Source organism: Hoplias malabaricus, chromosome 17 (assembly GCF_029633855.1).
Source record: "Hoplias malabaricus isolate fHopMal1 chromosome 17, fHopMal1.hap1, whole genome shotgun sequence".
Taxonomy (NCBI): domain Eukaryota; kingdom Metazoa; phylum Chordata; class Actinopteri; order Characiformes; family Erythrinidae; genus Hoplias; species Hoplias malabaricus.
In genome coordinates this window covers 3,704,942-3,721,189 of record NC_089816.1, presented here as the reverse complement: position 1 = coordinate 3,721,189, position 16,248 = coordinate 3,704,942, and the positions used below count along the sequence as shown (strand labels likewise).

General features: G+C 42.1%; 1 protein-coding gene across 2 annotated transcripts in view; it reads right to left on the bottom strand.

The window, feature by feature from the left end:
* Positions 1-16,248, bottom strand: part of gria1a (glutamate receptor, ionotropic, AMPA 1a) — a 119,691-nt gene that overhangs the window by 49,175 nt on the left and 54,268 nt on the right. For both annotated transcript variants that reach the window (XM_066649998.1, XM_066649999.1), the window contains exons 5-8: positions 15,299-15,352; positions 3,328-3,486; positions 1,665-1,832; positions 251-355 (exon numbers count right to left, since the gene is read on the bottom strand). In XM_066649998.1, the coding sequence (XP_066506095.1) occupies positions 251-355; positions 1,665-1,832; positions 3,328-3,486; positions 15,299-15,352 (486 nt within the window). The remainder of the gene's footprint in view (positions 1-250; positions 356-1,664; positions 1,833-3,327; positions 3,487-15,298; positions 15,353-16,248) is intronic.

Here is a 16,248-nt window from a genome sequence, read left to right as displayed (position 1 = left end):
ACAGGCAAAGGGCACTTTCTACTATTAAAGGAGTTAAAGGCAGAAACAATTGCATCTATATTAAGCAATTAATTCCTGCATAAGGCTTTATCTAGAGAGAGAGAGAGAGAGATAGAGAGAGAGAGAAATAGAGAGAGAAGAGACAGAGAGAGAGAAGAGAGAGAGCGAGAGCGAGAGATAGAGAGAGAGAGAAGAGAGAGAGAGAGAGAGCGAGAGAGAGAGAGAGAGAGAGGAAAATATTTAGACTTACTTTCTTGGGCCCACTGGGCTTAAGCTCCATCACGCTGACCGTGTAGTTAGTGCGGCGACCCTTCTCGTTGAACTGGATGTGTCCTGTTAAGCCCTCGATCCGCACCTAAGACAAAAGCCCCGAGAGGAAGCTTTAGTGAGACAAAGAGCTTCAGCGACATCATTTCCCCCCTCTGTCTGCCTCTCTGTCTCACTCCCTTCCTCGCTCATATCTTTCCCTCTCACTTGTGTGTGTTTTGTATGTGTATATTTGAGGATGATAGGCTAAACTGACCGTGCTCAGATCTGCTTCATGTAGGAAAAAGCTTCCCACTAGATCCTGGAACATTTCTGTGAGTATTTGATTGCATTCAGTCACGTAAAAGTTAGTGAGGTTGGAGGATTAGCTCTGGATCGCCCAAAGGGCTTAGGCTGAACTTCATCACTCCAGAGAACACGGTTCTACTGTTCTACAGCTCACTTCTCCACCCTTGGCATTGAGCATTGTGACCTTCAGCTCATGCCCAGCTTCTTCAGAGCACCCTATTCCATTTCCTCCATTTCTTTTCTATAAAGGTTATAAACCCTGACTATCTGTGTCCCCAGTGTGTGGACTCGAGTTCAACAAATCTTTTTACCATAGAGTATTGCATCAAAAAAAGGCTTGAAATCAGTAGTAATCACATTATACTAAAACTAATTATGAAAGTTGTGTTACACCTTGGGATATTTGCATGCTCCCAAACAACATCCATTTCACACAGAGAGTGCATCCCTGTGGAGAGTTCTAAATCATAGTTCTTTTTCTTTTTATGCTATGCTGCTGCCAGCTCATATCTGCAATGTTTCTATTTTCAAAACACACCACCAGCGCAGAGAAGTAGAGCTGCCTGAGGCGAGCAAAATTAAGTCAGGTGTTCTCTCTCTCTCTCTCTCTCTCTCTCTCTCTCTCTCTTCTCTCTCTCTCTCGCTCTTCTCTCGCTCTCTCTATCTCTCGCTCTTCTCTCTCTCTCTTCTCTCTCTCTCTCGCTCTTCTCTCTCTCTCTCTCTCTCTCTCTCTCTCTCTCGCTCTTCTCTCTCTCTCTCGCTCTTCTCTCTCTCTCTCTCTCTCTCTCTCTCTCTCTCTCTCATCTACTTATAAATATCTCTTGTCATAAGAGATTATGACCAGCATAAAGGTTTATTGCAAAGTGTGTTTGTTTGCTATGTGCTGTGTCACATTCGATTGGGCTGCTGTTCCCAGCCAATCAGGGGGAACTTTATGAGGCAGAATAGAGACGTAATTTGTTTCTTAGTGGTCTATTTGGGTCTCTCAGAAGAGAGCCACATCTTTGCCAGTCATGTGTGTGTGTGTTGGCGTAGATATCTTTCCCTTTGTGTGTAAGTGTGCATGCATAAACGTGTGTATTTGCATGCAATCGCCCCAGGGTAAATACCTGCTGTAGCGCTCTCTGAATGTCGATGCCTTGGCCCCAAGGGGCTGGAGGGTTGGCCAGGCATTCGCCAGCATTTCCCCGGCGAGAAATGTCAATCCTCTGCCTTCTGAGGTTCTGGAAAGCTGTGGACATCACTTTAACCCCATCGTATGTGAGGGCTCCAGTGTACTGCATACACACACACACACACACAAAATGGTGCTTTATCCATATATAACTGTTACTAATGCTTTTATTAGTACTGAACATATGGCTTTACATTTTTTTACATCCCAGCTGTTTTACATTATGCTGAAATTTCATGATAAATTGATCAATTTATTACAGGCTCTAAAATGTCAAAATCATATCCCTCTGACTCCCATTCCAATTAAAGTATGTCCTTTTCAAACCACAGACAGAAGGTTTTGGACAAACAGTGTCAATTGAGCCCTTGCAATGAAGAACAATGTATCAGCCAATTTCCATTTTTCCATAGAACTGCTTCATTTTTCAGCATGAGTAAAGGTTTAAATGGAAAAACATTGCCTAATAAACAGGTAAAAAGCTTTAGTGACTACTTAATTTACATATAGGAAATCAAACAATGACACTGCAGGGTTTAAGGTACACTACATAATATTTTCACCTTAAAATTACAGAAGCAACATCATTGTGATGCTTCACTGACCTGCAATAGGGAGAACAGAGTCTCTGTCATTGCTTCTCTGGATTCAGCACTGCAGAAACTGCACTATGTAACTCTTGGGGGAGGGTAGGTAAAGTGTTCAATGTCTTAATCTAATCTAACTAGGTTTTGCTGATGACATTGGTGTTTAAAATGTCAGTATTCAAAAAGAGATGTACAGAGTTGTACACATGTCGAGTTCAGTGGTGAGAGAAGATGGATGACCCGCTTACTCAGTACTCAACAGCTTTTTCATTATGCTGTATTTTTATTTTAAAGTCAAGTTGGGTTTTGTCTGGTTATTCATTCTCAAATATTTGTCTTACTCTATACTTGCCTTGCCTTGCCTAGTCACCTCTTAAAACCTTAAGAACATATAGAATCTACTGATTATGTCAATTGCATTAACTTTGTATAAACTTTGTGAATTTTGAATAGGAAATAAAGCGATTTTTTTTTCCAAAATAATGAACTTCCAGGCCAAAATAGGTTTTTAAATTTTTCTAAATAATTGCGGAATATGTTCTTGGTCAATGTTCAAATGTTCATACATAGTATGGAGCCGTTTAACTGATGTACAAACGTAAAAATAAGACCAGAGCGTTATTTGTACAGCAGTAACATACATTATTTATTTTTAGTTTTAATCATTTTACTAATTGGTTTAATCCAGTATAATTGCGTAATAATGACAGCATTAGTTGGTGCCCACTGTTTCCAAGCTCGTCTTTGAGTGGGTGAGTAAATGTGTGTCAGTTAATAAGAATCTCACATAAACAGAGAACAGTGTGAGGGAAAAACAGCAGTGCGCTGTTGTGAAATTGAATTCTGTGGAAACGCCTTCCATTTAATGCTCTAGTAATTGGCGTCATTTCTGATTCACTGTTAAACTGCCTCATGTTTGTGTGGTGGTTTTTTTCCAGGCCACCCACTTCAAATCTGGACGACTTTGTTAATGGACAGCTTGTTTTCTTACATTTCTGCTGAGGGTCTTACCTTCAGGCCTCTCTTGGGGACTTTAGGGTCTTTATTGTCGAAGTCAATCCACTGTTGCGCTATGCGACTCACGCTGGGATCGTCATAGTTCACTAACTGGAAGCCAGTCACGTTGGCTTCGCCTTTCTTAAACTCGGTCAGGTCAATGTCCAGAAAACCCTGGAATAGAGCACAACAATTAAAAAAATTTCATAAAGGATGCACTAATTTATTACACAGTCCAGGGATTTCACAGAAGAAGTTTATTTATTTTTTGTTTTACCATATTCTTCCCAATCAGTTAGTCTTTTAGTCTTTGCAAACCACACCACCCTGAGATCCAATGCCACCCCTTCATCACACACAATGCCACCAGCCTGGGATTAACCTGCATTAAGGCAAGCACATGACACCATTGGACAGCTCATGTACTGTAGGACTATACCAACAGCCCATATATGCCATGTTAGCCAACAGATGCCTGTGTGATGGGTAACAGGAAAGCCACCCAAAGAGCCAGGCCAATCGTTCTCTCTTGGATTCTCGACCTCAGAAGTGTATGATGGCTATGGAAATAAGTTTTGATTTCGAGAGTTTATTCTAGGTTTCAAAAATATGTTTTAGGTTTCAGAGCTGTGCCTCAGGAGTATGTTTTGGGTTTCAAGGCTTCATTTTGGGCTTGAAGAGTATGTTTTGGGTTTAAGGAATATATTATGAACTGATGTCACCTTCCTGCTTGGCCACACCCCCTCAGTTGGACTGTGTGGAAAAATAATCAGCTGCATTTAATATTCATTCATTGTCTGTAACCCTTATCCAGTTCAGGGTCGCGGTGGGTCCAGAGCCTACCTGGAATCATTGGGCGCAAGGCAGGGAACACACCCTGGAGGGGGCGCCAGTCCTTCACAGGGCAACACACACACACACACACGTACACCTATGGACACTTTTGAGTTGCCAATCTACCTACTAATGTGTGATTTTTGACTATGGGAGGAAACTGGATCACCTGGAGGAAACCACGCAGACACAGGGAAAACACACCCACAACATGAGCCCCCATGAACCCACAACCTCATCTTCTTGTATGCTTAAAGAATTATTTGCGTCATGAAAGGGTTCCTCAGACCTATGAAAAAAAAAATATATAGCGTTCCAGTATTATTCTATATATTTATGTTATTGTTATGGTGTAAAGCTTGTAATGGTGGAAGAACCAGTTTTGATGGTATTTAGAACCATTTAAAAAAAGATTAAGATGGAACCATTTACAGTATATTTTCCATTTGTCTGAGAAGTATTAACAGTGCAGAATATCCCTTAAGCATGCTAAGGGTTTTTATCAGTTGACGGTTCTAAGTAGAACCACTGAGACTACTGAAAGACCCTTGGAGAACCATCATTTTAAAAGAACTCAGCGTGAAACCAAGACAGACACATACGATGACCTAATTAGAGGGCGTTAGACTCGACAGTGATCCACCACACTACCATTCAATAAGGACAGATATCTGTGCAGGTAAAACACAGAAAGAATGAGCCTCCAATGAAAACCTGGAGAGTTGCAGAGAAGACAGGGACCGTTTTGATAGACCTTGTACAGCATCGAATGCAGCAGTGTTAATTGTCTCTAGTTATGTTCAGAGTGAGGAGAGACACTGTGTACTTCACTGCCTTGTCATTTGCTTCTCTTCTGATTAGCTTTTGGTCATCTGTAAAAAAGACAGCTCTGAATTCTATGAATCTAAGTCAATCACAAATAGCTTAGTTTTAGACAATAATGAATTTTGCTGCATAAACACAGAGGTATTTCTATTTGTAGGCAAGTGTGTTAAATATGAAACATTAAGCTCAAAGGTAGGGTGGCGCAGCAGGTAGTGTCACAGTCACACAGCTCCAGGGTCCTGGAGGTTGTGGGTTCAGGTCCCGCTCCGGGTGACTGTCTGTGAGGAGTGTAGCGTGTTCTCTCTGTGTCTGCGTGGGTTTCCTCCGGGTGACTGTGTGTGAGGAGTGTGGTGTGTTCTCCCTGTGTCTGTGTGGGTTTCCTCTGGGTGAATGTCTGTGAGGAGTGTGGTGTGTTCTCCCCGTGTCAGCGTGGGTTTCCTCTGGGTGCTCCGGGTTCCTTCTACAGTATACATGTTGGTAGGTGAAAAGAATATGTCCGTTGGTGTGTGTGTGTGTGTCGCTCTGTAAAGGACTGATGCCCCCTCCAGAGTGTTTCCGGGTAGGATCATTTAGCACATGTTAATGTTGAAAACAATAAGTACAGAGTCATTTCTTATAAAAGTGGAAAAGCATAATCGATCCCTGAAATGAAATGTGGTACGTAACCAACAGAAGAGAACACTTCTTATAAACAGCAGCTCATCTTGAAAAATGTAATGAAAGGATCAAGGAGCTCCCACCAATATTAAAGATCAAAATTCTGTGCTAGTTTTCAAATTCCTACATATTGCCTGAGGATTTGGAACATATTTGCAGCAGAGGGAGTAGTTTTAGCTTTAAACAATGAGAAGCTCTGAAGAGAGAGAGAGAGAGAGAGAGAGAGAGAGAGAGAGAGAGAGAGAGAGAGAGAGAGAGAGAAAGACACAAAGAAAGATCCATGGAGGAGCAGGCCCAATGTTGAACTTCAGGTTAAAGCTGAAAGAAAGGCTGGTCAGTTGTTTAATGAAAAAAAAAGCCTAATCCCTTCCATTCACTTGAGGTTGCTTATTCAACAAAGCTCTGCCCTTATCCTCAGCACAGTTGAAGATCCAGGAAACAACAGAGAGGTTTGCTGGAGGGTTGACTCTAATCCCACAATTATTGTAAATCTAAATGCTTCTGTGCAATCCAATCAGCCTGAACACTGAAGCCAACCGGCTCCTGAACACTGCAATTCTGAACACTGAAGCCCAACTTCTCCTGAACACTGAAGCCCACCGGCTCCTGAACACTGAAGCCCAACTTCTCCTGAACACTGAAGCCCAACTTCTCCTGAACACTGAAGCCCACCGGCTCCTGAACACTGAAGCCCATCGGCTCCTGAACACTGAAGCCCACCGGCTCCTGAACACTGAAGCCCACCGGCTCCTGAACACTGAAGCCCATCGGCTCCTGAACACTGAAGCCCACCGGCTCCTGAACACTGAAGCCCACCGGCTCCTGAACACTGAAGCCCACCGGCTCCTGAACACTGAAGCCCACCGGCTTCTGAACACTGAAGCCCACTGCCTCCTGAACACTGAAGCCCACTGGCTCCTGAACACTGAAGCCCACCAGCTCCTGAACACTGAAGCCCACCGGCTCTTGAACACTGAAGCGCAACTTCTCCTGAACACTGAAGCCCAACTTCTCCTGAACACTGAAGCCCAACTTCTCCTGAACACTGAAGCCCAACTTCTCCTGAACACTGAAGCCCACTGGCTCCTGAACACTGAAGCCCATCGGCTCCTGAACACTGAAGCCCACCGGCTCCTGAAACCCTGAAGCCCAAGGGCTCCTGAACACTGAAGCCCACCGGCTCCTGAACACTGAAGCCCACCGGCTCTTGAACACTGAAGCCCAACTTCTTCTGAACACTGAAGCCCAACTTCTCCTGAACACTGAAGCCCAACTTCTCCTGAACACTGAAGCCCAACTTCTCCTGAACACTGAAGCCCAAGGGCTCCTGAACACTGAAGCCCACCGGCTCCTGAACACTGAAGCCCACTGGCTCCTGAACACTGAAGCCCACTGGCTCCTGAACACTGAAGCCCACCGGCTCCTGAACACCGAAGCCCAACTTCTCCTGAACACCGAAGCCCACCGGCTCCTGAACACTGAAGCCTACTGGCTCCTAAATACAGCAGCTAGCTTCTGAATGCTACAGTCCTCTAGCTTCCCAAAGCTGTAGGGCACTGGCTCCTGTGGCTCCAGTGGCTCCGGACCCACAACAACCCTGAACTGTATAAGTGTTAAAAACAATGAATAAATGAATGAATAGGTTAAAGAAACAATAGGTAAGAGTTGGGTATTTTGGCTCATGGGGCTCACCTTAGTGTAATTCATATTTATAGTACTGTGCTTACGTAGTGCAGGTTCTGAAGTGCTGAGCCCAGAGAAGCAATGACAGAGGACCTATCCTCCCTATTACATGCTAGTGAAGCATCACAATTTGGAAGCTGTAATTTTAAGGTAAAAAATATTAGGTAATGGTTCTTTAACTACTCTGACCACAACTCTGATTTAAATACAAACTGTCTCATTTAAATAAATAAATAAATAAATAAATACGCTAACAGTGTCACAACATACATTCTGGGCACTGTGGCCCCTCCCTGCCGGTTACTACAAGCCAAGAAATGGAAATGTTAAAATTTGCATATATACCATGCCTATCATAGACTGTGTGTGTTCATGTTTGTGTGTGTGTGTGTATGAATGTTTGTCTGTATGGGTGTGGGCGCGTGTGTGTGCATGTGTGCCTGTGTTTGTTTGTTTGTGTGTCACTGTGATAAAAATACACCTGGATTACCCTGTTCAGTTGAGTGGTGGCTGAAGCTGACACCCTGCAGCAGAGAGTGTGATGCGTGAGATTTGAGCCACTGATCCGTGTGAGTTTTTTGCAGTAAGGAAGCAGAGGGAAGATGGGAGCTTTTATGCCTGTCTTTGTGAAATATACATCAACAGTGAAAAGAAATAATGCCCCATCTACACCCTTCTGGAAAAATGTTACAGAAAAATCGGAAACAAAACTAGGCTCTGTCAAAAAAGTATGGAATGCAAACCTGGAATGCATAGCACATCAGTCATAACATAAAAACGACCTGCTTAATATACCCTAGGTCCCCCTCATGTGATCAAAACAACTCTGTCACGTCAAGGGCATGGCCTAATGGTTAGAGAAGTGAGCTTGGGACTGGAAGGTTGCTGATTTCAGTCACACAACTGGCAGGAATGTTTGTGGTGTGTTGGGGGGTGTAAAGGAACAGTGCTGTTTTCCTTCCTCAATCAATGGCTGAGGTGCACTGGGGATTAGTGCCTGCTGCTGCTGCTGTGTGTGTGTGTTCACTGCCACGGATGCAGAAGACATATGTACAATGTACATTGTACAATGACAAATAATCGCACATTTGCATTTGAAGGCATGGATTTCACAAGCCCTCCGAAGATATCATGAAGAGACTGGTACCAAAACTGGATTGGACTTGTTTTTCCAGCATATCCCACAGATGTTTGATCAAACAGAGATCTGGGGAGTTGGGAATCCAAGTGAAAACCTTGTCATGTTCCACAAACGGGCAAAAAAAATCCAGCTGAGAAAAGCCCCTGCTTTTAAGGAACACTGTTGAAATAAACAACGCAATAACCACAACCATAAGAAAAAATCCACAACCATGTTTCCTCACTTTGCATCAGTGACAACTTGTGTTGCAGGGTCACTCATGTTTCCTTAAATGTTACGTATCTCACAAATCCTAAATGTAAATATCATATGACCCAGGGACATACCACTGTACATACATGTATATATGAGTGTAAGTGTAAATTTAGGGTCAGTTCAGGGTCATAGAGTGCAAAATAACACACTGTAGCTAACAGAATAAATACTGTATATAGCACTGTTTATAAATAATACAGATTTCCTTTATTTATATGCCTTCTCAGGTCCAGAAGAATAATGCCCATCACAAACAAAACAGCTACATTCTTTTATGATCACTCATTCCCATCTCAATAAAAAGCCCAGCACAGCAATATTTCTTTAAGTGGCTGCGGGCGAATATAACAGAACGAGCCTTAGAGAGATGACACAAATCTTAGGACCACGACTCAAACATTCAGGCAGTGAACACAGCCTCGTTCTTTTATAGAACCGCCAGGAGGAACTGTCCACGCGTCAGGGAATAGAGAAAAAGGTTTTCATCTCGGCTCAGGAAATAATAATGAGCTTCATGAACAATAAAAGAGCCGTGACAAGGGAAGACGGGCATACTTTTCTTATTCATTAACACACACGCATAGAAATGTAACATGACCACATCTAGCACACACGTGTACACACTCACACACACAGACACATAGAAATGTAATACAACAGGCTCTCAAACACATGCTTGCGTGCGCATGCACACACAGCAAAAGGGGTAACATCACAAAAAATTAAACGCCTATACATACACACAGACAACATCATTCACTTACGCACAACTCGGATATGAGCACACACGCACACACACACACACACACACACACACACACATGCACATGCACATTACAGCAGCAGCAACAAGGGGCTCTGTTCCAGTGCAAGCTTTGATCAGGTGATTTGTAGAGAGAGAGAAAAATGAGAGAAAGGAGGAAGAGAGGAATTAAAGAGCTGCTGAAGCTCGAGGAGGAGGCTGAGGAGCACAGCAGGTAATCTCTCTGCTCGGTGAATCATAGCTCTGGGACAGAGAGAGAGAGAGAGAGGGAGAGAGAGAGAGAAAGAGAGAGGGAGAGAGAGAGAATGCAAGAGAATATGTAAAGTCCTCTCACATCTCTCGCTGATTAAAACCACATGCTGCTCTTCTTCCCTCAATTTTTTTTTCTTTTCCTGAATGGCTGCCGTGTTGGGGGCTCACCCCTTTTGTCATTCTCTCTCATGTTGGTGTTCTTCTCTGCTAATGATGCCTTCTTACTATGGCTCTCTTAAACATAGCTGTGAGATCCTGAATGTATAACTCATGTTTATGCCACAAGGCAGTGTGCAGTCTTACAGATCAGTGAAGTCAAAGAACTAATTTAGCTTGATTGAGATATATATACATATATAAACAGCATTGGGCTGTTTTTTTTTAGAACTAGTCCTCCAACACTGTCCTACATCATTCTAATGTTTTAGTGGCTGCCATCAAATGCTCACTGCAATGTTCCAGCATCTGGCCTGAGGGTTGATCTTTAATTTCAGAAGAAATAAACATGGGGTGAGTGAGTGTCTTGCCTGATCGAATGTATCTGGGTTAAAAGAGAGAATTCTGTACTTTTTATTCTTAGCTGAACTGTTGCTTTAATTCAGTCTGCCTCTGTGCTTATCTACAAAGCTTGGAAGGTGGAGAATGGTGCTAGAAAATCTAAAATCAGAAAAAAAAAGCTCAAGATGCCTCAAGGTGGATCATCCTATCTCTGTGAAAACGTCCTTTGAGTAAAGGTTTTTTTTTTGGTGATGTGCTTAACTGATGCTATGCTGTTCTCTGGCTCTCTCCACAAGCACAGAATGTTCTTCCACCATAAAAATGTGGAGAATGCAGGCTTTTTACAATTCATTTCACATCTGAGTCTCCAGATCAGCTGTGTGAGATTAGAACTTGTGCAGAAGCAGCTCTGTAGGGGCTTCAGTGTGATTCTTCCATCATCTGGAAACTGTGGGTTTGATCCTCGGTTATGCCACAGTTGTCCTTGTGCTCTCTGTGTGAGTAGGAAAGACCTCCCTCATCCCGGGCACCCACTACAATTCTGGACAATGAATGAGAACATCCGTAAAGGCTCATTTATGTTTCCTTTACACACAAAAATGAATATGTAACCAACGCTGCCCACATACATCCATGCAGTCTTTATGACATGGATGTTCTCCAATGCATCCAGTAAAGGGTGCAGCTCAGATTCAGAGGCTATGGCCTAATTGTGCCTTTAACACCAATTCTAATTAGCATTTGAATATGTAATACATAAAAGTTTAGTTACAAGTGTCAAACATGAGTATATTAAGAAATCCATAATGTATACCTAGAACCAGTTGATTTTTGAGTATAGTAACGAGGGACACCACAATCTGTACAATTCTGTATAGTATTAGTGTATAGGTCACAACTGGGAGTTTCTGACAACAACAATCATGGAAGAGGGGGGTCGTCATGACAATTAAATACATTGTACATGGCACTTTTACACTGTACTGTTTTTGTTGGTTTTTTGGTGGGAACTGAACACAGCAGTAGCGTATTTTTCTAATCTTTGTCCAGCTCTCGCTGGAGCTTTTCCTCAGCCACCAATCCAAAAAAAAATGTTGTACCTCTTCAAAAGACTATGGCATAATTTTAAGCGCTGCTGTTGACTGTCAGATAACAAATGGGATTTCTGCAGCAGCTTGGATATTTTACAAATGGCTAGTGCGGGCTGTATTTTATCATTACTGACCAGTCTATCTGGCAAGTCAGCACTTTGGAAATTGACATATCACCATTTAGTCCCTATTAAAAGCATCTTTGATTATCTTGAAAAGCATGATAAATAAAATGTATAATTATTATTATTATGTCCCGCTGTTTGTGACTGTCTGTGAAGAGTTTGGTGTGTTCTCTTTGTGTCTGCGTGGGTTTTCTGTGTGACTGTCTGTGAAGAGTGTGATGTGTTCTCCCTGTGTCTGCGTGGGTTTCCTCTGTGTGACTGTCTGTGAAGAGTTTGGTGTGTTCTCCCTGTGTCTGTTTGGGTTTTCTCTGGTTGACTGTCTGTGAGGAGTGTGGTGTGTTCTCCCTGTGTCTGTTTGGGTTTTCTCCGGTTGACTGTCTGTGAGGAGTGTGGTGTGTTCTCCCTGTGTCTGCGTGGGTTTCCTCCGGGTGACTGTCTGTGAGGAGTGTGGTGTGTTCTCCCTGTGACTGCGTGGGTTTCCTTTGGGTGACTGTCTGTGAGAGTGTGGTGTGTTCTCCCTGTGTCTGTGTGGGTTTCCTCCGGGTGCTCCAGTTTCCTCCCATGGTCTAAAAACACGTTAGTAGGTGGTTTGGTGACTCAAAAAGGTGTCCGTAGGTGTGAGTGAATTTGTGTGTGTCTCCCTATTAAGGATTGGCGCCCCCTCCAGGGTGTGTTCTTGCCTGGCACCCAATGATTCTGGGTAGGCTCCAGACCCACTGTGACTCTGAGCTGGATAAGTGATTACAAATAATGAATGAATGAATGAATTATTATTACTCTGCTCACTTGGAACCATGAGCTAGCAGGTACTAAAAAGGTACCAATTCCCAGGGACCAAGTACCAAATTTGCAATATGGACAAAAAAAAAAAGAAAGAAAACAGCAGTAAGTCGAGTAGAGAATGTACCATGCAGTGGAAAGAGCCATATTAATCCACACATTTTTTACACAAATTTGTAAAATAACATATAACATGAATGAATGAAATTAAAAAAAATCTTAAAATGGTGCTAATTTAAAATAATCTGTTGCGGGTTCCATGTGTCTTTAAGGATGCCTGTGCTACATTTCACCATCCCAGCTTGGTAGCATCATGTGACTGTAGGAGTCTTAGCTAATGGGTAGTATTGGCAAAGACTAGAACAAGACTAGAACAAAGCAGTTCAATATCGCACTCTGCCTCAACAAGCCTTCGTCATCGCCTTGGCTTTGGCTGACCTAAGATCTCTCCCATTCTAACTCAAACTGTGCCTAAGGCCAACAGACATCAGCAAAACACAGAAAAGTGGCTCTTAAGAGGGCTCTGGGTTTCCTGTCTAGACGCTGGGCAACCAGGTCACAACATTACAACATCCACAGGCCAAAAGAGTCGCGACATGCAAGCCTCTAGTCCTGAATAACTTTACATTCGTTTGAAATGTCAACACAATTCAGGTGCCACACTTTAGAGCCTCGTATTTAACCAGACACACTGAACTTTGTGCCTTGTTATTGTGCGGTGTGTTAATCTGCACTACATTGGAGGATCCCTTGGATTCTCTCACCCCTTGCAGACACAGATATGTGGTAAGCAGCTATGTTTTCAGCATGATTTTCCAGCTACAATGTTTTCGTTCCCCCCTCCCCTTCCCCCCTCAAGAAAATTGCTGAAAATTTCACTTATTTGCATCATCTGCCCATTTTTCCACACTAGCCTAAACTTTAACGTTAAATATTCATGTGAAATATGTGAAAAATTATAGTGGCAGATACATTCCTTACTCTGATAGATGAAAGCTGTACACAAGGTCCTGAAACATTTCATCGCATTCAGCTACATTGACATGTGTGAGATTTAGGTAATGGTGTTAGTCACAAGATCACAAACACCACTCCAACATCTCCCAGATGTATTTGATGGAGCTCCATCACTTCAGACAACCGCTGTCTAAAATGGATGTGTTATACCTTTTAAGTGTACAATTGGCACTGACCTGGCTGATCTTGTGCAGCTGCATCAAAACATTCTATTTCATTTCATGGATTTCTCTGGAGAATACATAAGCTATGTGTGTGTGCAAATGACCATCAGTAACCACAACGGATGCACAATAAAGGGGGCGTCTGAGATTGTGGGGAAACGCTGTTCTCTCTGGTTTGTTTACCTTTGCCGTGAGCAGAGAGAAAGAAAGCCTAGCATACCGGACCTAAACACTTTGTTTTTTTAACCCATTTACTGATACTGGGGCTTCATAAACACATTAGACCAGTTTCAAGCATGGAGAGTGGAGAACAGCAAATGGTGAGTTAACCATGGTTGTGAACCCTAAAAATAATACAAATGTATTCTCTATCCCACTATTCTTTGAAACGCTTTTAGGAAGTAAAAAAACATCCTAAGTGTTAAGGAAACATTGTTTGCGAGAGTGGAGGTCTTAAATTGTTAAGTCGGACCAATCAGTTACACACTCAGAGCACAGAAATTGAATGATGCTGGATGCTTGTTTATCCATTACACGGGCATTCTGACATTTACTTTTAGGTCAGCTTCCCCTCAATGCAGTTTTAAAGTTGAGAAGTGGCATGAACACCTAAAACCTCTCCCATTCCAGCCCCCACCACTCGCTAATGTACCTGCTCCAGCAGGCACCTGTATCTCTCCACTGAGTGGATGGATAGATGGAGTCTTTTTCCGCTTCGCGTCCCAGTAAATGTGGTGCAGTGAGCCGGAGATGTTGCTATAGCAACCATCCGTCACCTGTAAGGCTCTTAGACGCATAGGAGAAGCTTTTCATATGAGCATCCGGTCAAACAGGCACACACACAAACTCACACACAAACACACACATAGAAACCCAAGCTTGTTTGCATGTATTTCCAGGATTATACACAGTTTTTTTTCATTCTCTTTTTCTTTCCTACTTTCAGACATTTGTTTATTCAGTTTAAGATGCACTCAACCCCAATACTTTACTGAAGCATCTACATAGACTTTTATGCAATTTGTGAAGACTTACATTAAGTGCTATTTGCTTAACTCTAAAATTAACCCTAAATCTTACATGTTTAATTACTCTTTAAAATTCATCTACGCTTTAAAATCTAAAGAGTTACATTCTGGGGACCCGTTAAAGATCTTCAAATCTGGATCTTGGATCCACGTTCCAGACCAGGCTGGTGTGACTCTAACTGCAGATGTGCAAATGTACCTGACCGGCCAGGTGTAGTGTCGTAGGGGCTGGCCATTTTAAAATCCCAGCCTGGAACTTGGATGCTACGGTTTGAAGACCGCTGATGTATATCACACACACACACGCATACAGACAGGGAATGAGCAGAAACTGAGTTTGGCAAGCCAGGACATTTGAGTAATCCTGGCTTCGTAAAAATTCAGCCATTATGAAAATAGCAGCCGCTTGCAAATCTTTCTTATTGCTTCGCAAGCTGTATCGTTTATCATTTACAATTACATCTAACAAACTGGCCAGTCTACACTCATTTAAAATCCCCAGCAGTGTGCCATCCACAGGCTGGCATCCACATATTAATGCTGTAATTATTGTTGTTTCAATTTAAATCAATTTGCCATTCCACTGTCATATTTGTGGGTAACTTCAGACCAAGACTCAGCAGTATCTTCTCCCCCTTTTCTTTCCCTTCCTCTCTCTCTGTTACTGATCCCTCCCGTTCAAGCCATTTTCTAGTCTAGTATCCCGACCATGTGTTTTTGTTTAGTTCAGTCTTGATTCTCTAGCTCTTCCCTGTTGCCACACCCCGTAGCTCAGTTTAGCTCCGCCCAGCAATTCCTCCCAGGTGTTTTTTATTGTTGTTGTTTGTCTTGTGTTCTCGCTAATGAGCTCAATGCCTTTCATTCACCACTCACCAGATTTGCCAATATGTAGTGGTAGCTCTTCACATTCTTTCCCAGTTCCACAATCTAGAAGAGAACAAAGACAAAGCCTTGTGAAAAAGTACTCATTACAGGCAGTTAATAGCAGTTAAGAGCAATTAACAAAAGCCATTAACAACTGTACAATGTAAAACAATCAATGAAACCACTGCTTAAGCCTAGGTCCTCGATTCTGTATTCTAATAAAACATTTAAGGAAGCTATTAAAATAAATAAATAAACAGTTAAAATTCAAATAAATTAAATAAAGCTATAAAGCTTTAAAAAGTTTTATTAATCACCAGCAAAAAGCAAACAAACAAACAAACAACACCACAAAATAAATAAATAAATAAATGAATTCTCTTTAATTCAGACATATTTATTTCTCACTTATGGGTTTCTGAAGGAGCAGAGAATTTGTTTGTATGTATATTTAAGCAAGTAAAATCCATTCTTTATTTTGCCTTTTTGCTGTTATTTCATTATGTCAAAACAAACAGAAAACATTGCAAAGCTGCTAATACAGAACACAATCCACTGCCTAATGTCTGATATAATTAAATGTATAATTACACTGTTATATTTGACCAGCACAGAACAGTCTTCACAGCATCTATTACTTCTAAATCATTTGCTCAAACTAAGTCTACAGAATTGCTCTCAAACACACAGCACTGGGAAAAAGCCTACATTTCCATAAACATTAACATACTCTGTTGCTTTTGAACCCATTTGTTTTCGTTCTCCGTCCAATGCCTTAGTTCCTGACTGATTATTTTACCCAGTGACCTTTTTTGTCAACACAGGAGGAGACCTGGATTATAAGCTGGTGTTATCACAGAGCAACACTGATCAACAAATAAGTGAGCAATGACCCTTTAATAGCAATAACCAAAGAAAGAAACTGACAGAAATACAATACACAAGTTCAAAAACACACA